Source organism: Nesoenas mayeri (assembly GCF_963082525.1).
Source record: "Nesoenas mayeri genome assembly, chromosome: 11".
NCBI classification, from domain to species: domain Eukaryota; kingdom Metazoa; phylum Chordata; class Aves; order Columbiformes; family Columbidae; genus Nesoenas; species Nesoenas mayeri.
This window is the reverse complement of record NC_137563.1, coordinates 14,038,213-14,062,801: the sequence shown is the minus strand read 5'-3', so window position 1 is coordinate 14,062,801 and position 24,589 is coordinate 14,038,213. Positions and strand designations below refer to the sequence as shown.

At 40.2% G+C, this 24,589-nt stretch overlaps 1 protein-coding gene across 10 annotated transcripts in view; it reads right to left on the bottom strand.

The window, feature by feature from the left end:
- Positions 1–24,589, bottom strand: part of TCF12 (transcription factor 12) — a 160,235-nt gene that overhangs the window by 17,348 nt on the left and 118,298 nt on the right. For 7 of the 10 annotated variants that reach the window (XM_080351300.1, XM_080351301.1, XM_080351297.1 and 4 more), the window contains 5 exons: positions 12,082–12,187; positions 10,741–10,880; positions 10,278–10,422; positions 8,738–8,802; positions 4,500–4,578 (listed from right to left, as the gene is read on the bottom strand). In XM_080351300.1, coding sequence (XP_080207426.1) covers positions 4,500–4,578; positions 8,738–8,802; positions 10,278–10,422; positions 10,741–10,880; positions 12,082–12,187 — 535 coding nt within the window. Of the gene's footprint in view, positions 1–4,499; positions 4,579–8,737; positions 8,803–10,277; positions 10,423–10,740; positions 10,881–12,081; positions 12,188–21,665; positions 21,919–22,064; positions 22,177–24,589 lie in introns of those variants that run through there. The other 3 variants (XM_080351298.1, XM_080351305.1, XM_080351306.1) reach the window with 3 other exon arrangements.

Below are 24,589 nucleotides of genomic sequence, written 5' to 3'. Positions count from 1 at the left end.
TTCTGCCTTACTGAGGGATAATTTTGATATCCTGGCATCTGTCGGGTTAGACACATTATCAATGACAAAGCAGCAACATCTTCAAAGTGCTTCAACATCAAAAAAGTGGCCTAAACGCACACGCACCATATCTGAAACACCTCCCTTCTGCCAGCGTCACCATAGCAAGATTGCGGAATTCTTTCTTCTTCAGATTACGTTCAGTATACGTAGGTATATCTTTAATAGTGTTAAAATATACAGCAATCATATTTAAAGAAATCAAACAGACACTGAAACAAGGGTAACTGGACAACAATTCTTATGACACCCCTCTTCTAAGTAAGATCTAGGTTTTAAGTCTTCTAAAACCTTTCTTTATCTTGTCTAGTTCTACGCTGTATCGTTTTAGATTATAATGTGTTCCAAGTTTAGAAGAGTAAAGATGAGTTATTCCCATTTGGTTTTTTTCAGATATATTTAAGGTAAATTGGCAGATAAAGAATCATTGACTATGCAAGAAATCGACAATTATATCCATATTACTTATATACTGCAAATTCAAATACATATCCATTCTAATGACATAAGTACACCTAATTACTATGTAAAATTTAGAAATAATTAGATGTGAAACGCAATAACTAATAAAGCAGTACTTAAAAAAAAAAGCCTGAAGTACTACAACATGTATTTTTCTCACCAACTAATAATGCATTTTTTATAAAGATACTACATGAATTCTATGTCCATTAGAGACAGCTTCCTTTCAGCCATACAAATGTAATAATAAAGCAATTACATTAATAAATTATGGACATACAATCCAAAGCAGCTCATTAAAGGAAGAGCCTGTGGGCTTGTTCCTTCAATAAGAGCCAGAGCTGTATGTCTGGAAAACTGGGAAAAGGTTTAATAACATTACAGAGCCTTTGTTCAGAGAGCTGCAAGTAGTTATCTTTTAAAGAAAGGGTTTTATTTAACAAAAAGAGTACAGCTTGCACAGCTATTAAAATACCTAAATATTTCCTTTCTAATTAAAAAAAACAATAAACCATTTCAAATTTCATAAAAGCCCAGAGCTGCCGTAACTGTGCTGCATTTCTCTTTAAAAATATAACGGCGTTACCGAGTAAGTTCATAATTACCAGTTTTCACTTCACACAGCTAGTCCTGGTCTGGATTTGTAGTCTCCCTCCACATTATTCTCATTCCTGAATCTTGGAATAATGCTTGGAGTTCCACTTATTTTTGCAAAGAATTAATGCAACAACTTCAGAATATTTTGGCTCAGTGTAATGTTCTAATTTTTAGCTGGTCAAAGTCAAACCTCAATTTGTAGAGACAAGACCATATTCAAGGGCTTAATGAGCGCTCACTACTAACAGGATTGAGTGTACTACTTCCTACAGCAAAGCATCAGCTGAATATTAAGCAGAGAGGAACCGGTTACAGAGAAGTGGGGAGAGAAAACTCAACTCCTTCTCTCAACCGAGCAACCCGACTGCAATGTGCAGTTTTTGATCACACCTCTGGTAACGCTCGTGCTCTTCCCGAGCGGTGCCTGCGCAGGTTGCCAGATGGCACCGATTCCCCGCTCGCCTCCTCCCGCTCCCCCTCCTCCAAGTTCGCGCATGAAATCCACCCATTATGTTAAAAAGCATCCTGGCACCACAAGCCCTGCAATTAACAACTGCAGCTTTTAGTGCAGCACCAACACAGCAGCATGAAAAAACAAATAAGCCAGGCAAGTGTCAGGATTTACAGGGGTCACCGGCAGTAATCACTGGAGTATTGTTCTTCCTCTCGGAGTCTCCCCAGCACTAATCCCCCGGCTGCCCGCCCAAGCACGCACTCGTACCGCGCTCAGCAGAGGGCTGGTGCTGCATCCCCAGAACCCACCCAACCCTCTGAACCACGCTGATCCTGGCAGAAGGATTCTTAAAATACCTGGGCTCCCGCCATTCGGATCGGTAGATAAACTTCACATACGTATACACAATCATTAGCACGAAGCTAAGCTCTGGGCTTGTTTATGTACAATTAGAAATTAAGTGAGGGCAGGGAGGGTGAGACACACTATTGTCTCATGATACTTGGGGGTTTTCATCATGTTGTTCTCAAAGCTTTTACTTAATTTAATAAAAAAATTTCCTTAGTCCTTATGCAGTAACAGAACAGCCAAACACGAGCTCATGTACTTAAGCATCTCCTGAAGTGACTCTCTCTCAATGCTTTAAATGACAAATAGAGTGCTCCTACTGTAACGTACAATTAAAGGATAGGTAAATTATGACTTAGTTAAAAATAGAATAGTGTGAATGCTAAATAAACAAAGAACTAACTGCCAACGAGGAAAATCACAATGAAGGTTAAAAGTCTCCAAAATAGATTATTTTAGTATACATAAAACATTTGTTTTATCTGCAATAACTTTTTGGGTCAGGACAGAAAATGGCTACCAGGAGTATAAAATAGCAATAAATATACTAGTAACTACTTTACATTGTGCTTCACTGTGTTCTTAGTGACTCATCTGGGAATAAAGATAAAAGTCCAGATTCATAAATGAAGGTAATTAACTACTGGAGCAATTTACCAAAGGCTTGATAAATTCTGTATCACTGGAATTAAAGGAGGTGAGGTGGGAGGGTATAATTGTAAAGCAGATGCCAAGTTTGCGCCTGAGAAGGATTTCCACATCACTTGCTTGTATGTACTACTGTCTCAGCCATCAGAATCCAGAATAAGGAACACAAAGAGCAAATTCTGCAGAGTTTCACATTTGATATAGGTTTCAACAGACAACGGCATCAACAGCAAAGAGAAAAGCCAAATTTGAGGGACTTGAAATTTGTATTTTAAAACTAGAAATTATCTGGCGCTTTCATACTGTGCTGGTCTTGGCTGGGATAAAGTTAATTTTCTTCGTAACAGCAAGCATGGGGCTGTGTTTGGATGTGTGCTGCAAACAGCCTGGCTAACACAGGGATGTTTCAGTTACTGCGGAGCAGGGCTCACACACACTCAAGGCCTCCTCTGCTCCTCAGTCCCACCAGCCAGTGGGCTGGGGGTGCACCAACAGTTGGGAGGGGACACAGTGGGACAGCTGACCCCAACCGGCCCCAGGGATATTCCACACCATCCCATGTCATGCTCAGCAACACAAATCTAGGGGAAGGAGGAGAATGGGGCGACATTCGCAGCGATGGTGTTTGACTTCCCAAGTAATCGCTACATGTGATGGAGCGCGGCTGTCCTGGAGATGGCTGAACACCTGCCTGCCCATGGGAAGCGGTGAATGAATCCCTTGATTTGCTTTGCTTGTGTGAGGGGCTTTTGCTTTACCTACGAAACAGCCTTTATCTCACTTTTACTCTTTTGAGTCTCTCCCCCATCCCAGTGTGGGGAGGGAGCAAGTGTCCAGTAAACATGACTGAAGTACAGACGATGAAAGTTTTTGAAGTGACACACTATATACAGACATGCACGCTCATGCACATACACGAATGCATTTTACAAGCAATAACTTTACTAATTTGTTCATCTAGATTACAAAAGTGTTCAGCTAAGCTCGTTCTGTACGCCTTTCAATACAAGTTAATCATTTTATAAAAAGCAAAACACCCTTGCAAAAAAGTGACCAACAGTCAGAAGTCTGCAAGAATGTATTAATCAACAGAGAATGGGAGAACAGACTGCTGTATAAACGTTAAATACTTTAACAAATTGCACTATCGGAAAGAACAGGGTTAAAGTTACATCATCTTGCTTGTAATTCCAGTTCTTTGTTAAACAACAAATTTAAGTCAATGGAGCTTTCACAGTCCCCTCTATATGGAGAACAGCTGTTCAACTTTTACTAGACAGCTGAGGCCACAGTGTCTGTGAAAGCTGCACTACCCACTAATAGCTGCAGGCAGCTGCCCACAGCTCATCTCCACGCTGGAATGCTGCTGCCCACAGCCACACTACAAACACACAAAGCACAGGTGACAGAGGTGGCTCCAACACAGCGCATTCAGTTTGAAAAATGCCAGAAATTCTTCTGCCATAGAATGAAAGCATTCATGAAAGATATGAATGAAAAGCTATCCTCTGTAAAAATTGGACAGTCTCATAGTCTACTATATTTTCATTAGAGGGAACACACATCTGCTGTGTTTGTCACTGAAAGCTGCTGCAGAGTTCTAACATATAGCTTTAAAAAAACCAAACAAATCACTCTTATTTCTCTCCAACGGTACAGATCTTTATAGCTGTGATAGTATATGGTCATTCCATGTTTTCAAAGATTATTTTAATAAGATAATTTTCAACGCCAGTTGCCAGGATTTAAGTGAATGCTCTTAACAAAATATTTAACTATCTGGATTTATACATCCGCGTTTAGTACAATGGAAAAATAAACAAAATATAGAAGTAATTATGCAAGCAAGCTACTGCTGATTTCACTGTGATTCCAAACAGGATGTTTTCAAAACAACAAACAAGTTATTGACAAATGGCTGGGTCTGTACCTGTAAGAGGCGATGGTGATCCAACTGGTGTTGATGGATTCGATGGAAAACTACTGCTGGTATGATCAGGAGAATAAATCTACCAACAGACAAAAGAGATCGTGTATCAATAAACATCATAACACATAGTAAAAAAATAGCTATTGGGAATCCCTTTAATTCTTTTAAGTGTCCCTCTTGGTGCTGGATTGATTAAAAAAATACACAACAATTTGATCCTTCAATCACAGCTCTGATCTATTACACTCAATGCTCTAAAATGTCCAGAGAACTTTCATTTTCCAGCCACTGTCAAAATAAGCACAGCCTGTATTTGATAGTGACACAAGTTCAAACCGATCTCCCCTTAACAGTAGCAGAAATTACAGCCTTTTTTACCATTGAAGGGGAGTGCTATATGCAAGAGTTAACAGTACACCAATAATTATCATAAACAGAACTTCAGGAAAACGCAGAGGAATAACTACTTCCCAAACTTCAGAGACAGAAAAGATTTTAGCACTCAATGTATGTTATCTTCTAAAAATTAATCCGTCACAAGAGAAAAATATCAAGAAAGCAGTCAGCTCTAGTTACTATTGGTACCTATTAAACAAAAACCATTTGAGATTTTGTTGCTCTTGCTATGTATTGCAGCACATACCATTTTTCTTCCTCCTCCTTACACCAATTGCTCCCATAAGATATTAAACCTCAACTTGCAACAATTCACTCCTTGCTATTGATCTAACTAAAAAGTATTGACGAACAACATAAGAAATAATGCTTAAAGCTTTAATTAAAACTTAAAATGTCAAGATTCTTGGAAAAACTCATTTTGTGAAGGGAACTGAATAGGTTTAGAGGCTGACTATGGCCTTTAGAACGTATTTTCACAGGTCACCAATTCAAACTTGTTTTACTTGAGCAGAGACCAGGGTTTGTCAGTCATCAGATGGTGGTTAAACACCCTTCACAGGCAGTGTGCGGCGGATGTCTCCTCACACAGACAATATGCCATCTCAGCACTTACACTGACAATAAACTGGGACTTGGTAAAGCTGCCTACTCTGTTTTTTGAACGGACAAAACCAGGACCCCATAGACCACATGCTCCTTCCTGGCCTATCACACTTTTTCACTAGAAAAGCCCATCAGTTCCCTAATGGAAATACCTCCTCCTTTTCGTACATGCTAGAAAGAAAATATATTTAAAAGAACAAGCCATCTCAGAGCATTGTAGGAAATTCATGCATTGTACACAAGTATCAAAATAAATTTTGGGTGTGGGAACTGTAGAGAGTTCCAGACAGAGAAGATACTGAAAACTAAAATGACGTCAGAACAAAGGCCACGAAGTTTCCTTTGAAACTGGCTGTCTACCACCACTCTACCTGCTGGCTTTATTTGCTGTATTTTATAAGAGAGAGAACCTACATTATACCAAAGCCCCAACTGAAAGACGAGGTCAGAATTCATTCTGCATGCAGTCCCTGGCCGCTGTGCTGTTAAATGACCAATGATGAACAACCCTGACACCTTCTGCCAGGCTTAAACGGTAACATGACTCATTTTACTGCAACAAATGAGGCTCCTCCTCCTATCAGTCATGGTCCATTCCAATCAGCGGGGCGCCAATATGCCAGGGTCTAATGAAAAGGCTCTTAGACAAAAGCTGCACAATTGAGAGCCTGCAGAGCCAAACCTCGGAGCTGTTAGTCCAATTTTTTAAACACTACAGTGTACATTTCAGTTAGGCTTTGTTATGGTAATGTTATTGAGTCTAAAGCAACAAAGAAACTTAATTCATGAATTACTTTTAGAAGTCAACTTCCCTACATTTTCTCTTCTTTTGTGAGCGGACCAGTGGCTATTTAACTACGAGACCGTACAAAGGCCTTTACCCTGGTTCTGAGGTAGGAATCAAAACATAAGTTATCACAAAGAGGTCTGATATAATCAACAAAGTTAAACAGTCCTCCTGTTTGATCTCCTCTAAATTAAAGACCAAGTGTTTTGATTTGGCATTAGGCAATGAAATAAACCAGATGTTTCTCCTGCCATATAACCCTCCATGGGCACAATCTTAAAGGGTTATTGTTTGGCAAATGTTCAGGGAAACACATTAGAAATGGCACGAATACCCAGATTTTCTATTCTTTCTATCTATACTAGTTCATTATCCAAACTAATGCATAATCCACAGGGCTTTGGGAACTTTGTGTAAATACTTTCATGTACAATTCTCTTTCTTGCCTACCCTGAGATTAAGACCACAATTATCCAGGCTTAAACCTAAAATAAAAGAACCTTTGCAAATGTATTATCTGGCCTTACATGTTTAATCACATACTATTCTGTATGGTCCTTAATACCTAAACTGAAGAACAAATGTCGTATCCTCTGATGTTTCGCACATGAAAGGCCTATTGTGAGATGTACATCAACAGAATTTTAGAACTAGAAATTCCTCTCAACAGTTGCAGTGCTAGCACTTAAAACCCAAGCAGAAAGGCATACAGTGTTGTCCTTGGTGGGGGGAGGAGGGAAAAGTCAAGACAATCGCAGTATTTAAATAAAACTTTGTTCAAACAGAAAAATATTGCTGTTTTACTGGCCATCAGAAGCGGCGTGCAGCAGCTTCACCTGCCGGAGAGCCGGCTCCCTCCTCCCCGTGCCCCGCGAGCGCGAGAAGGGTGCGCGGGGGAAGCAGATGGATGAGGCGAGGGATTTGAAGTGTGCAGACTATGGCATGCACTGATAGAGCAGATGGAATGCATCACCATCAGCTATGACAGAAATGATTTATGGAATGACCTGGCTGCTCCTGCCAAGCAACAACACGGGATGACAGAAACAAGTTTCTATGACAACCAGAGCCCACCCACCAGTTAGATTAAACATTTCTGCCCTGACTTCCACTCGCAATATATTTAGAGTTTTTCCTCAAAACATCAGCCTGGTTTTCTCAGCTATTGACTTGGGCAAAATTACCTGAATGGATGAGAAAATACTTTAAAAAAAAAAAAAAAAGCGTACTGGAAAACACACCAAGTCCCACAAAAGTCCAACTGGTCGCTGTGTCAGGCTTAACACCAGAAACTTTGGTCAGGCTGCAGAAGTGCAGATATCCCAGTACATCTGCGGAGTAGCGAACCCCCTGAAGTACGTAAGCACTGCTATTTCTAGGAGTCAAAATGATCCCAGTTCTCCTCCGACAGGTCTCAAACAGACAAAAAGAGTGTTAACTGCCCTCTGGACTCATGAATTGTTATCTCCTTGCTGAATCCCCCAAACCAGCAGGGACAGCATTTTTCTCCTCAAAGCCAGTAGGTCAGAGTTCTCCTACCCAATATGGACATTACAGACATTATCAGATCTGGTAATCTTTTAACATATGACCCTCTGAGGGATGCAAGGGTAACAGGATCTGCACAATATACACATTTGCCTCTCCTGGTATGAGGCGAAGGATGCAGAAACCAACCCACGAACGGTCTTTCAGGGCTGCAAAGCAGTCATTTCTATCTTTTAAATCAGACTTAGTCTCCTTATTTGCTACGTACAAGAAATAAAAAGTGCTCCCTCAGGCACCACTCCTAACGCTGAAATTTCTGCTATACAGTATAAATTACTGTTTTATGAAAAAGTACATCTGACTGTATTAACGCAAAAACTAATTGGTGGATGAGCACATATGCAAACAGAGCTTTCAGCAGACTGAAAATAATTCCAACATTTTACATTATCTACATTATTCCAGCAAGAGTTAAGAGTTTAAAATTCATGCATGTACAACAAGTTAATGGCTGTTCCATAAATTACAGCTACACAACACAACATTCAAAACCACTGTTTTATAAGGCCACTGAGAACACATTTTAGAGCAGATCCTGCCTCAAGGCCTAAGAGTAATGTTAAAAATATTTAACTAGAACACTACAGAAAAAAAAAAAATCAAAACCTAAACTTTTTATGACTATCTTTTACTTCGTTTAAAAAACTTCCTAAACTATATCTTCCCTCAATTTTTGCATCACCTGAAGGAAAAAAAGGAAGTCAGAACAAAACATCTACGAATAAAAGCATTTTCCTCTTGCGTTCTATAGGCATTCATCTAGTATATGATGTTGTATAATAGTATATCATTTTAATGTCATACATGAAAAATCCTGATTTGATACTGTAAAATGAGTGAACACATAAATAATGGATGCAATGATCAAAACACGTCTTTCAGATGTGAATATGCTACTTACAGATGCCAATGCCTTTCCAAGCGCATCACCTGTCTGTGAGCTTCCAGCACCATTTCCTCTGTTTCCTGTAATGTGGAAAGCAAACCCAACACTTATTTTTAAAGCTGAAATTTTATTTACTTTTATTATTTTATTCATCATGTACAGTTGAGCAGCCACTTTTAAAATGGATATTCTAAGGAAGCCAGTGTCAACAGAATCAGTTCTCATTATACTTAATAATTTAATTAAAACAATTAGATTTAAAATTAAGATGCTCTCCTCTTTAAAGTCAAACACAGTATCACCACGATAACCTAAAGATCAGCAAGTGAAAGCAGTTAGAAAAAAGACTGAAATTATTTTCTAGGATCACAGGGAAACCTCAATGGATTGTGAAAAGAAAATCAAAATCAGAAAATTATATTATTGGTAACAGTTTATAAATAAGATGCTATAAAGTGGTACACATTTCACTAATTCGTGAAACCAAAGTCACTGAATAGTTCCTTGTGTGTCTCCTTGCTCCCCCAGCTCTAATTCCCTGTGTTGTACTCTCATCTTTATTGTACAAAATCCCTGAAAAGCTCTTATCCACCAAGCTGTCACCCCTGCTCTTAGCTGCATGTCAGCAGCTTTGCAAACCCTTTTGCTCCATACGCCATCAAGCCAAGAGGAGGTCTGCAGCCCTGCCAATCGGACAGAAAGGACCTGAATCCTCTGAAATATCTGCTTTACTGTAGAAGACAGACCCTTTAAAAGTGAATCTCCTTTCTCAAAACATTTTATTTAATATGAATGTAAGCCATTCACATCAGAAATCCAAATCCTGCAACACTCGTCATTTCAAGTTTGTGGCAAATGTGGATTTTCCAGCCTCAATTTCCCATTCTTAAAGATCTGAGTGCAAAACTTGTTCCTGTATCAAAGGTAATGTACTCAGTCTAACTAAATTCTGCCTACTTAAAACAAAGCTAAGTGTAAATCATATCAAACCGACAGGGGGTGTCTACAAACATTTAATTTTCTATGGCCGTATCTTAAGATGTGCAAATACATGCAAGGAACAGATGATTATCCTGTATTTCCAGCTTTCTAGGTAAGCACAGAAAAGACTAAACCAGCCACCATACTGGCTACTCCGTAATCTCTAGATCAGTTAAGAGAGGAATTTACGATGCAGTTTATCAAGCTCCCCAAAGAAACAGTCTTCCTTTCTCCTGCACAGTACTTTGGTGATACAGCAGCTCTGAAAATGGCAACACCAGAACTACCTATATGAACATGTACATATACTAAACAGGATAACTGCCATTAAGTTAGACGGATACAGTCTCCTGAGCATAGGACTGGCTGTGAAAGCAAATAAACCAGTAAGTCTTAGGCTGACTGCAAAACCATTTGCCTCATCTCAGCCATAATGAGGACAGAAGTGTCACAGTGGTACAGTATCCCTGATCTATAAGCATCCCATAAATTAAATCTTACTAATTGCGTGCATCATGCAGCCCTACATTTAATTTTCCTATAAAATTTTTTAAAAGTAGGAAGAACTTTTTACCCAGAATATTATCTGATCCATTGACGGGTGGAGTGTGCGAGGCAGCTACATAAGGTGAACTGCTGGTACTGCCGCGATGGAAGCTGGACATCGGAGGAAGACTGGCATTTATATCTGTAGGCGAGACCGAATGCGGGGGATAGCTCTAGAGAGAAGAAAAACAGACATAAGACATTAAGTAGTCTTTAAATAAATGTTGATATTTTAAGGTACCAAATATACAACACTCAGATCTTTATTAAAGAGACTCATCTATCCTCTGAAGAGACCACCACACAGCCACAGATCTTTTATTTATACAACAGACATAAATGAGAGGACACCGAAATCTAACACAGTAAGTTTTTGACTTCTGACAACTGGGTTTTTAACTGACACACACGAGCAGCAGACAAGAAATGAATTAGTCAGTCAGATCTCCGTATCCAAGTACAAATACATTAACCTGTGCTGCACATCTTACCAAACGGTCGTGGGCGTGCAGGCTGCCGTAACTGCCAGACTGGGACATGTGGGAAGAGGAGCCTCCCAGCATCCCACCATAGCCAGGCTGGCTCATGCCATTGGATGAACTCCAGAGGTCAGAAGAATTGTGGGTCCCATCTTTTTTCGGTCGTTTTGTTGTTTTTTAATAAAACAGGAAACAAGAAAAATACATTCAAAAAAGAACAATACAGCGTTCTACTTTCATTTACAAAATAATCTTAAAATACAGAATTCAGCTACTCAGGCTAACATCAGCAGGGAAACTGTGACAAGTTTATGCTGTGTCTTCTATTTTCACGCCACCACATTATTGCTGTATTTAAGAAATAAATATATATTAAAAAAAAACACCAAAAAGAAGACACAAAAACCACCCCCCCCTCCCCAATCAAAACCCAACAGAGGTTTTATAGCTGAAATCCAATCCAACCACAGCTGAGAAAATACCAAGTACTTCTGCCAATTACACAGACCTTCAGTAAGGCCAGATTTATATCAAGAGGGTTGATAAAAATTCCAAACTGAATGACACGATAAAAAAAGGGGGTGGAGGGGAGAGAAGTTTGGCTAAGTAGAGCTCATCATAAACATACAGTGCAAAACAGCTAATTATCTAAAATAAGCAATTTATAGTCTAAAAGACCTTAGTACCATAGAAATATAAAACCATTTCATAATAGCAGGTTTAAGTAACTGAAATGACTGACACAACTGAATGACATAAGGCTGAAACCCGTGTGTCAGTGCAATTTTCCTTCTGTAGCACAAACCGAAGCGTTCTGTCAATTCCCATACCATGACTATGCTTTCAATATGCTCCAAAACCTCATCAGACTACAGTACGAGCTAACTGAATGACGTGAAGCCGAGTAAATGAATTCTGCTCTCGTTTTGCTCAATGCAAACCCCTTTCTTTTGGCATGCTGGAGATACAAGCATTTGAGAACTTAAGACTGTTAGCTGATATTGTACAGTCAAATTCCAGAACAGTCAAGAAGCCCTCACCTCATTTTTCTCTATCACTTCAGTGTGCTGCTCTGAAGCCTCTACAAATCAAAGGATGGGGGATTCTGTCCATCTGGCCTGGTGTATAATCCCCTTAAATTTCAGTCAGCAATTAATGTCATGAGAAAAACCTTAAATCAACAGACAGCTCCCTTCATCTAACTGTTTTAAAAGTATATAAAACTTAATCATAGGCTCTAGCACAATACGTTACCTTTATACTTCCTCATTCAGTGCAACACTGGCTGACCGCAGATTTCTGCCTAAAGGACACGTGACACCTACCCATATACTTCAAAGTCATTTTACCCACCTTGCATAAAGAAAGTGCTAGCAAACATACTGCTCGGTGGCTTGGGAGACGGGTAACTTGGAGATTCTCTGTTGAAATCATCAGAACTCGGGGATGGTGCATACACCTAAATATTGGAGAGCAATAAAAGCAGGTTAGTAATATTTGGGTGTCGCGCATTAAAAAAAAAACAACCCATAACAGCATACAGACACAGATAAAAAGCACAAATAAAAAAAGAACAGTGTAGCAAGCTGCAGCATTTGCTGCCCTTGTTTTATTTGCTTTTTAGCAAGTTGCCACAGTACAGAGGAACTTCAGCAGAATGATCCTAACAACACACTTTCTGGTGTGCCAACTCAGCCAGGTGGCCTGATAAAAGCCTGAATGCTGATTTTGCTTTCTGAGTGCATGGCTCGCACAGACTTGTTGCTCAAGATGAAAAAAAAAAAGAAGAGCAAGATAAAACAACTGGGCCCCAAACAAATTTTATTTTAAAACAACTGTATGCCTGCTTGAATATTTAATTAGCTGGCATCCCAACAATCAGAAAGAAAAAGAACATCCAGTGACAAATGGAAAGATTTTAATGCAACCATTGTATCACCCATTCAGAGACCTGCACGCCTTTGTACAGTCATCAAAAATAGATGTAATGCAAGTCCTGAAGAATAATCTTAAAACTGCCAACATCAAGGGAATTATTTTCGCGCTGGCCTAGCATTAAAGAAAACCAGCTTCATTCTTTTTCCAGTGTAACGCCACATTAGAATGACCAATCTCAACTTGCAAACAACAAATTTTCTTAAGTTAAAAACTGTAAGATGCCAAATAAACACAATGATTAGAAATCTTTTACTGCAGTGACTCTAAGAAGAAATATAAAGTATATTCAGGAATAAATAAGCTAAATCAATGAAGGCAGTATGCACAGACTCAAGGACTCTCCCATAACATTAGCTGCTCTAAGCAGTGCTGCTACTTCATAACAGTATTTCGGTCCATATACTGAATGTTGCATTATGACTAGTGTATGTTAAAAATATTTTTTTAAAGCGCAAATTTAACTAATATAGCAGCAAAGCGGATGAAAATGTAACACTGAAACCAGAGCATCCTTTTGCTACAAAATAAAATATGCAGTATTTTTTAACCATTCACCTTACTTGTAAATGCATAAGGCTTCATAAACGCATATATTAAGAATAATTTTAAAACTTTAAAGCCTGCATAATGCAACTTACAAAGCGTACTATGTGCTAAAATTCAGCAGTTAATGTTTTTATCCCTGTCTCTGCAAACAGAGGCACTCGCATGTTTCCACCACATTCACGGCTCCCTTGTCTTTTTGTGATGCTGTTTACCAAGCAAGAGAAGGGCCAGAAAACCAAGCCGGCCAACAAAAAAACCCAAGTTCGCACAAAGCGAGAGCCATTGTTCTTTGGGGCGACTGTTCTGACATGGATATTTAGCAAGTGAAGTGGGCAAGTCCCGCTCCATTTGCATCCATCCCACCAGCCCTCCTCCCTCTGCCCAACGCTGCGTCAGAGCAAATGGCCGGGCATGTGTCTGCAGACGCTGCCGCGCTGTCAGAGCCGCCATCCACCGCTCCCGGGCCCCACTCACACCACCCACCTCAGCAACATCTACCAAACTGCGCTACGACTGAACCAGGATACGGGCACAAGCAGTGAAGCCAGGCCATAGCGGCCCATACGAGCCGTGTAAGGCAAACGGCAGCAGGTCAACAGACACTTGGTAAATAGGAGTCCAGCGGAAAACTTGCAACTTCCGGCTGCATACTTGTTTTAACATTGTTTTTTACATCAATATATATATATATATATATATTTCTTAGCACAGAAAGCCTTTTGAGGAGCTTTTGTTCAATATTTTACTTGCAAATTTTCAGTTTATGGAATAAATGTGCTTACCAAGCCTGAGTGACAGAATGACAATACGTTATAAGCAATGTTAACAGTACATATGTATTTACTATATGCGATGAATGCACGTATATTCCATGCCTCAGACATATTTTAACAGAAATGTCACTCTGTCAAATGGTAAATACTTGCACTCATAAGACTGCAAACATATTAGGCAAAACTGGGCTTAATTTACAAGTTCTCTGTTGTGCGGAATAACGCGGCATATGCTATAGTTGATGGATAATCTATCACTGTCACAGGACAGCAGCGGAAACAAAGCTTTATGACATTTAGCACTGCCACGGAGATGTACACTGATTAATGCAGAATCACCTACAATGACGAATTATGGTTCTTTTAAACTGTAACATTACCAATAAGATTTGTAAACACAAGCTCCAGTATGAAATTTTAACATTTTACATAATTGGGCGATTTATGAAAACTGATTAAACACTATAAGGGAAATTAAACGGAAAAAGTCCTACAAATGTATCATTTACAGATACACATGTACAAGCCATTAACATAATAAAAATGTTATGAATTATATTAATGTAAAAGAGGCCCTTCCAAACAGCTACATGAAAGTCCTAGCACAGACACATAACTTTATATAGTTTCTGCTTGTTTTGGTATCTTAACTATAGCTTGCAAAAACATAGCTGCGATGTTATGAAGCTGCACTTGCACCAGTCTAGATTTTTCAGATCAAAGGGTTCTTGCGGCAAAACACAACTGATGTGGTCTCAAAGACTTCATTAACTCCAGATGTGGGGAAATAGCCAGCCAATTCCACAAAAGGAGCAAGTCTCTTTCAGTTACAATCAGAACTACCCACAAATTAAAACCAGGCCTCTGATGTCATCTGATCACCTGCAGATGAGTGCCAGGCTTTTTTTCTGGTTAAAGACCTAATCATAATTTTTATGTTGCGTTGCTACAAACAAAATTTAAAAGCAAAAGAGAAAATTTACTAAGATTAACCTAACGTCCATGAGATGCAAGATACAAAGGTTTAAAATGACTTCTTTAAAGGATGAAATTCTATTTTTAGGTTGGGAAGACCAGCGTGTTGGCTCTGAACGCCCCGCACGCCCGGGGAGCCCATCCAGCAGAGCGGAGCCGCGGTGGCTGCGCTGCGGCTCCCGCTCCACGTCCCAGCTCAAGGGCTTTCTCTGCTGCAACAGCTGAGTAACGCAGTTATAAATATGACGTGGCTGCTCAAGGTGGCCTCTTTTAGCTATTAAACTGATAACAGTGACATCCAGGAGGCATCAAACCAGTTCTTCCTGGCTGACGTTCCCACCAAGACACGGAATACTGTTAAAAGGTCAGTCTGTCTGCAGTCTCCTTGAAGAGGGTTGTCTCCAGCAGGTAGACACGAGCCCATCTTCTAATCCCCTGAAAGCACCGCGCCTCAAGGCATCGGATTTGTCTCCACCCTGACAAGCAAAACACTCTCCGATTATGAATGGGAAATTCCCTTCTGATAAATGCACGCCAAAACCATTTTTTTTAACATGGCTTATCAAGTGGATGACTCGACTCTTTTGGAGCTGTGCTGGAATATCCATCAACCCTAACGCTACAGCTTCTGAAGGGTCGATGGCCCCTGTGGAGGGAAGCAGGACAAATGAGTTGCAGAGGACACCAAGTCAGAGACCCGCGTCAGTCTCTTCCACACCCTGACCTGGTTTATGTCTCTCCAGTGGGAAAGGCACGGTGACAACCGAGACATTTTTTTGAGGGGTAGTGATGGGAGCTGACTTCAGAACAGAGCTGAGAAGATATTATCTGTACTACATCAGGTTTAAGCAAAAGAAAGGCATCACCCCGTTCTCAAATCTGCCCTTGTGATTAACATGCATAATGAACACTATCATGAAAGTTACCCAGACCTCATTTATCTAGAACACATCAAAAGATTACACAGTGTCCTGTTTACTAACACAAGTGCCAATAACATGAACATTACTTTGAAGATCTGGGTTTACCAAATTTTTTCCTAAGTGAAATTTCCAAGTCTCATTCTATAAATGCGTTTAAATAAACAACACCGAGAGTCCTCCTGTTGGCATACTTCCTCCTAGGCAATTTTCCTGTAATCTGTTTTGAATTCTTAAATATTTATCAATGTTTATATCAATGTTAAAAATTAGATTAAAAAAAAAAAATCAACAAAGGAACCAAACCTTACATCTGATAAGCTCATACTGTCTCGAGACCAAGGAGCCCATCACACACACTGTTTCTGGAATCATTAATTCTGTTACTCATTTAAGCCTAGTTATTAACAATTCTTGGAAATTCATGAAAATGCTTATCAAGCTTCTGGAGACAGAGAATTTTCTGAAACCAGTAGAGATGGATAACCTATTCTGTAGCTTGTACACTCTAACTAGCCCATCTACATTCCATCAGCATCAGTCATGCACCAAGCAAGTGCACATTGATGAATGCTTTGTACATGTGGCAAAATTTCACTGTGTATTATCTTCAGGTTCTGTGGCAAAAGCTAATTCTGCTGAAAGGCAGCTCTGGCTAAAGGAAACTTGTTTTCATGTTTATTATATTTCTAACAAAATCACATGCTAAAACTTTACGAATGTAGAACAGTAACTATGGTTTTCCATGTTCCTCTTTACAGCAAGACAGAATCTGTCAAAACAACAAAAAAAACCCACCTCCCCCAAATTTTTGTTTAGTTGATATTTAAGCAAGATGATAAAATGAAGACTCCTAGTATCCTCAATTATATTGTTTCCAATACAAGGTGTAAAGGCTCATATGTTCTAAAAACTCTTCTCACAACCCAGAATGAAAACAGAGCACTCCTTTAAGAGAACAGAGAGCATCAGTCTTGTCTGCAAATCCAACTATAATTTTTAAGGATGGTATAAACTTCAAACTCCTTGAAGTCACTAAACTCCATCTCAAAAAAATGTTTTTGCAGTTTAGGCATGCCATACATGCCTATTTGGGTACTTTAGAAACGCAGAATCCCACTGCAATGATCCATAGCAGAAATATTTACTAGCTTCTTACCCATCAAATGACAATTTCCAAGACATGTTAAAAGCAATAGGCCAACTCACCAAAAACCCCAAATTCAGTATATGGAAAATTTTTGGTCTGCTCTTTTGACTTTATTCTTTTTTTTTTACTGTAGCATTATGCAGAGAGAATAAGAAATAGAAGGTAAGGCATAAGGAACAACACCAGAAATACATATATGTATATAGTGCTTGAAGATTCTTTTTCTATTTTATTTGCTAAGCAAAGTCTCTTCCCCACACTCTTCAAACTATGCTGTTACTAAACAATGCACACAACTAAGTCTTCAAAAATTCCTAGTTAAATTTTTAAGAAAACAAAAATGGAAAAGTTTAAACTAATCAGCCTGTTTCTTAACCAGTTCCTCGTATTTCAGAAGGCTACTCTGGCTGTGGTGGGAATCCCTGCCAGCAGCATTGGCCACGGGAAGATGCAGCAGTAGACAGAACACTGTCTCTTGCATTTGTTCATCTCTTCTCTGAATTCAGTACTACTCTCAGTTTCTGTATCTCCAGCACAGACTATTATATTTCTACAAACAGACTTCAAGACGCACGTGATCCTGAAAGCAAACACGCTGAGCAAACGGGGGTGTGTTACTCTTCGGTGCTCACATTTTGAGAAATATAGATCGGTCCGACACAGCACCTGATCCCCTCTGTAGCTGCTTTCATTTGCCCAAAGAAATGGACGTAACCTTCACTTTAAAGCATCAATAAAGCTTGCTGCAGACAAGGCACTCTTCTGGCAGGGGACCACCGCTCAGCACATTGGCAGCTCAGCCCAGCGAGCGGAGCAGGGAAAACTCTCCTGGGCTGGGCCTTTGTAACTCAGCGTGTTTTACTGGGGTGGGGAGGGGAAGGAAAAGGGTGAGGAATGAGGGGGGAAATGCAGCCGACCAATGTTTCCTACCTCTCTTTATTCAATGTCCACAGCCGTGCACCCCTAGAGATTTTCCACATGATCTTATATTTGTCCTGACTTACAAATGTTAGCTTTGACCTTGCCTAAGTTGCTGTGGGCAGCATATGGTACGGAACAGCTTTAATTGTACTTTCCTCCCTGTATACTAACTGGCCCAATACTAATAAAACCAGAATTGAATCTTTCTCTGTAGCACTTGATTGCTCCAAAATTTACAAACTGAAAACATTTCACATTGATGTTAAAAGACTCAGCACATTATCTATTGCTTAGCAGCTACAGAAAGGTGTGCTGTCCTGTCACCACAGCATCGGGCAGTATTATTGAAGTGTTTCTCTGCGTTGTAACTCAGAGCGATGGCTGCAACACAGGCATTTTCTCCACTAAAAATACGCAAATATACGCATGTATACTCATAACTGTGTGCATTTAGTCATCTACAGACACGTGCCCATACATATCTGTACATGGATGCACGCACAGGGCCACATTTAGAACTAGCCTTTTACACCCTCCAAATTCTCAAGAAAATAAACAACACAAACCAAACACCAAATCCCAACATTTTATAAAAAAATCCCAGTATAAGCTAGCTCACAAAAAAACAAATCACAAAGTACTACATATATACAAAATACCTATATATGGCGGGGTTTATTCCCCTTTTTAAAACAGGCATTCTAGAAATCTACTGTGAAAAAAATGAGTAACTTCACCTTGCAAAAGGGCTCAATAAAATCCCAGACTACGCTGAGAAAAACAAATAGTTATTCAATAATAAAAAATATTCATACATAGAGTGATATACCAAATTAACCCATATAATGCGCAGAATGCAAGAATAATGTGTAATATATTCACGAATATATTCTCTTATGAAATAGCAGCCATAGGCAATATAAAATCAAATATAATCAATCTTGTTCCTTAAAATTATTTACCTTGGTGATAACTGACATATTACTCTATTGCAATATATATAAAAGGAATTCTATAGTATATTTAGAAAATAAGCAATTTCTTTCTAAACTTGCAGGTGAACTGAAAATCTTTCAAGTCTATATTTTATTCTTTATGCAGAAACAAGATATTAAACTTGTATTACTTACATATTGTTTTGGTGCTACTGCATGTAATAAAATTTAAATGAAAAGGCCCTGCTGAATTAAGTAGTTTGCTTAATTATTTGTTAAAAAATATCAAAATGTTTCAAAAGCGTAATTTAAATTTGTGCTATTTTTTCTATCTGAACATTTTGGAAGGTTTTTTTAATGGGGGTTGGGTGCTTTCATTTTGGGGGTCTGCAGCATAGTTAATGAAAGAGAAGAAAAGGTAAAACTTTGAGGATAGATGCAATTTTTAACTATAATTTTTTTTCACAAAGTTCTATATTAAAATTTCGTAAACCTTCCATAAACTGGGACTAATTTCTGTAGAGCAACAGGTAAAGGACAAAAAAAAAAAAAAAAGAAATCAGGAAAAATGTTCCAGTTCAGTGCAAGTGTGCAAGTACTTTGTCTTCTTCATGAAACAGATTAAGGTATTTTTTCTTTTTTATTTGGTGAGGCTTCTTGAAATATATATTTTTCAATAAAACCTATTACACATAATGTTAACATTTTACTCCTTAGCAAGGGATTTGTATTAAACCACTACTTTTCACTTTCATGTGACCCTCTTAAAACATACAGAAATTATAACTGAAATTCTTCCATTAGTAAAATCCCCGACTTAATTTTAAAACTTCTAATTTATGTGCCAGCGCACAATGACCATCTATTGGGGAGCTTAGATACCTGCTTTTCAGCTTAACATTAAGCTTTCTTCTGGTTTACAAATTTAAGAAGTTGAAAAGAACAAAACATATTGCATAAAAAGTTTAAAACACGTGTTTTCTACGTATCATTTCCTGCTTGCTTTGTGTATAAATAAATCAGATTTCACATATATCAGCAGGTACCACTGAATGTCAATATCCAAAATCTAAATAAATTCTCAAACTCAAACAATAAGGTACATACTATCAAATACTAATTGGCCAAACAATACAAACAAAACCAGCAAGACATCAAAATGAGTGTATGTACTGGTCTCTCATTATGGAAAGGTTCATACAAAGATTTGGCACAGACACCAAGACGTGGGCTTCAAAAACTGTAACGCAAACCCCACCCCCCAACTTCACAAATCCTCCTTCTGCGTATTTAAACTAGTAATTTAGTACAACTTGCAGAATTCCTAGGATAGAAAATGCTAAAAACTATTAAGATGTTTAAAAAAAAATGCATAAAACCTTGGGCAACATGATACAGGATCATCATATGATTTGTCATCTATTTACTAACTCTTCGAGCTCATAAAGGTCACCTCTGACCCGTAACAGGCACATGCTATCAATTTTCAAGCCATGCTCTCCTACAGTACCAGCACTTCCATCTACTATATGCCTGGAAATACTTAATAAGATCAAAGCCTTTTTTCCTGCTACAAGAACAAAGAGAAATGTTGTAATAGAGTGATCTGTGCTCTAGAAAGAATAAAATCAAAACTCCAAGCAAGTTATATTCCCTTTGCTTCAGGGGTATTGTATAGTTAATTTTACTTAAGTCTTATATATATCTTCACATAAAACTTCAAACAGATTGTTTTAGCCTAGGAGCAGAGATGAAAGAAAAATAATTTCATATTTGAAAGACAGCTGGCATTTATACCAAAGGAAATGAAATAGAGACCAAGCAATTTTACTCATTCCACTAACCTCTCCTCCAGTATCTTTTGTTGCTCAAGCAGCTCATACACAGTGTCTTTAATGAACATAAAGACCCATAGTTTAATTATCACTTTAAAAAAAAAATCTTGGCAAAAAAGTTTACTAATGAAGGCAAAGCTCACACAGGCCCACGAGAATAGAAACAGCAATAAAACAAACAAACCAAACAGGAAAAAAAAGTCAATATCGGTATCTCCTGTTTTCCCATTTAACGTTATTTTTATAACGGAAGCCAAAACCGCATAAATAGACTGAAAAACATACACTGTTAAGTTTACCGTTATATGCTAATTTTTATACATAAAAATCAGAACTGTTGTCATATGAGCTTATAACTTTTAAGTATCAACCACGAAACAGAAATATCCCATTCAATTTCCAGAAAGTTAACCTACAGAGAGGTGATTAGATTCTGAATCCCCTCCCCTCAAACAACGGTCGTAGCAATATCTTGATTATTTCAAAGTCCCACAAGTGAAAGGAGCAGCTCTGGGCAGGACACGGTCCTCGGCCGGCCCCGCTGGGGAAGGCCGCTCCGCAGGCTTTGCGAGAGCGGAGATACGGAACCCCACAAACCCCGCACCCCAGCGCGCAGCCCGCGGTCCGGGCGGGAGCGGCCCCGGCCCCGGCCCCCCCGGGAGCGCCGCCTGGCTGCGGGCTGCCGGACGCGGCCCTTCCGCACCCAACTGCGGACACTTTCCTCGGCCCCCGCTGCACAAAGCGGCCCGCGGGCTCCCGGGCAGTTTCTCCTAAATATCGCTGTTCCCCCGCTCGCTCTGGCACCGCCGGCGAGGAACCGGCCGCCGCCCGGGAGGCGCCCCCGCCTCACAGGAGCCGCGCCGGGCTCGCGGGGGCACCCCCGCGCTGCCAACTTCTCTCGGCCCGGCGCTCCGCCGCCCCCGAACAAAGCCGGCCGCGCTTACCGTCTTCCCGTTGTAGTAGTACATGAGGGAGTTGCTGCCCACCCCGGGGACGGGGTACGCGCAGTACATGGCGCGGCTGGCGGCGGGCCGGGCTGCGCTGCGCCGCCTCTCGCCACCGCATCCACCCGCCCGCGCGCCGCCCGCGCACATGGAGCGCCCCAAAGGCGGCTTATGCAAAGCAGGACTGAACCATCTCCGGGCGGGCGCGGGGGTCGGGCCGCGCGCGGGCCCCCCCCGCTCCTCCGCCTCTGCCCGCGCCCCGCCGGGCGGCACGGGGGGAGCAGCACGGGGGTGCGCAAACCGGGGCCGGCGCACCAGGAAAGCGGCACGCCCGCCCGGGAAACCGCCCGCCACACGCCAACCGCGAATGGACGCGTCCGCAGCGAGTTAATCTCCTACTTTTTGGTGTAATTAAATTAGAGCACTTGTGGCGGTGGAGACGCCGCTCGGTGCGGCTCCAGCCCCGCGGCCATCTGCCTCTGCCCAGAGTTGCTTCCAACTTCGGCAAACGCCTCCCAAAGCCACGGGGAGCTGCTGGGCGCGACTCCCACGGGAAAGCGGGAGCACCCCGGCAGCCGAACCCCGGGCAGCCGAACCCCCCCCGCGGGCTGGCCTGGGCCCCGGAGCACCGAGCAGGGCACAGGCTGCCTGCCGAGCAGGGGAGCCTGCGTGAGGATATGGCTCTAAAACAAAGACAACACAGAACCGTGGTGCTTGGCTTTAAAAACAAAACAAAAACACAACAACACCACCACCGAGCACGTAAATATTTTCCTCTGATGGAACCCTCCAAAATCAGTCTTTAACATACAATGTACCATTATGGTCCTTCAGAAACATGGGCCCTGACTTCCTTTACATTGTGTAATACATTGTTGTATGAAAAAAAGTAATTCTGTGCCCCTATAAGAGAAGGGACAGAAGAAGGGGGGAAACCCCAACAACCTTGGCATATTACAAAAACATGAATGATACAATACAGTAAATGGACTGTAACTTCTAGCACAAAAATCCCCCACAGTGTTTGCACATTATCTATGCCTGGCAAGTCTTTTTGCTTCTTCAGTGAACAGCGACATTTTAACTAACGTTCACTCTTAATGAGGTGTACTTTTTTTTACTTTCTACATATGAACACAGCTGGTTAGTAACTGAGCTCCTGATAAGCCAGATACAGATTTTGATCCAGGAAAAAAAAACTTAAAGCCAAACTGCATTTCTCCACCTCTAACTGCATCAGCTGCCAATGCTGTGAATTGTCCCTGCCTACTCCTGACAAAAGCAGGAAAATACTTCAGGATAAGGAAAAAAAAAATGGGCAAAGTTCAATTCAGCAATTTACAGGGAAAGCAAGTTGCAGAAATTTGGTTCATTCTGCCAAGCAGCTTGTATGTCTGGGAAATCTGGACTAAAAAGATCTTAGAGGGTGACAAATTGGCTGCAGTGGGATACTATGGTCAGATAAAACATTATATACAGACCCACCGAGATTTTTATCTCAGGACATAACTACTGTAGTGTTTGTAAAATAGACAGAATATACACGTACTGACAAATATATTCACACCTCCAGCTTCAAATGCTTTTTCAGTTAACTCTTCCAATCAATCAGGATACTACTGTGCTCAGAGTATGTTGGCAAATACATCCTGACATTTCCACTGGTTTAAGAACACTTGCATTTTTACTGCAAGTCAAACTACATCTCCAGAACTACAGGGTGTTTCATAAAGGTGGATCCAGTTTCACGTGGTAAGTTTCAAATTGGGTCCATCTTTTTGAAACAACAGTATTTAGCTATGCAACTAAGCTAATGATATCTGAACTGAACTCCAATACAAAAGGCACAGCAGCAGCTGCAAAAAAGAACATCACTGTACTTCAGACTATTAAACCGCCAGGCCCGCAGAGTGACTTGCGGCTTCCTTCTTCCCCCAGGGACCACAAAGACCCATTTCAGTCCCGGGAGAGTCGGTAAGCAGCTTTGATTTGCAGCTAACAATGCCATTCCTTAAAGCTTCTCCCTAGCGTTCGGGACTCTACAGATGAGATATGCTAAAAGATCTTCAGATCTTTGCATGTGCTACTTCTTATAGTGCACTAGATTAAAATCACTAATTCAGACTAATGCACAACTTAGGGAAAAACCTAAACACTGGAAAAGGCGCTTTCAGCTTGCAAGATTTGAAGAAGCATGAGAACCCTTTCTGAAATAATTCAAGCACAAGCACACAAACTCTTAAATAATTAAAAATACTTTGAGTAACTGGAGTCGGTTCTTTGAAGTAAAGACTATCAACATAGTTGTAATTGCTACTGTATGTCCACTCACACATGCTCAATTTTCAAAATAGTTGTATTTGAGATGAAGAGCATGATAAAGCCCCCTCTCAAATAATGAACATTTTCCACTTGTATTACACCAGCAATTGGAAAAATGTTAAAACATACAGCAGAAAATCCCCCTAACTTTACCATGTAGCCTTGGCAGAGGGGCTGCTTCGCATTTCAACTGCCCTAAATTTGCACAGAGCAATATATAGGTAATATTAACTGGTAATATTTTACTAACACAATTAACATTTATCAGTACAAGGAAATTATTGACATAATTCACCATCACATGAATAAGACAACAGCAACAATATGATCCATAAAACTGAGTAATGCCACTGCAAATGCTGTCTGTTTGTAGACAAACTAATTTAAAGACTGGTACCTCCATGGTGAGTCAATAAGTGAATTTGCTCCTGGGTTACTTCCCCACAAATCGAAAGGATGACGATTTCATTTTACAGAAAAGGGAATTAGCTGTCCTACCCTCAGTTACATCAGCAGGAATACAATTTTAGTGTACAAGACTTGAAATTTATCACTGTACCTGCTGTACATTTACTGTATGAAAACATTGTTTCTCACAGGAC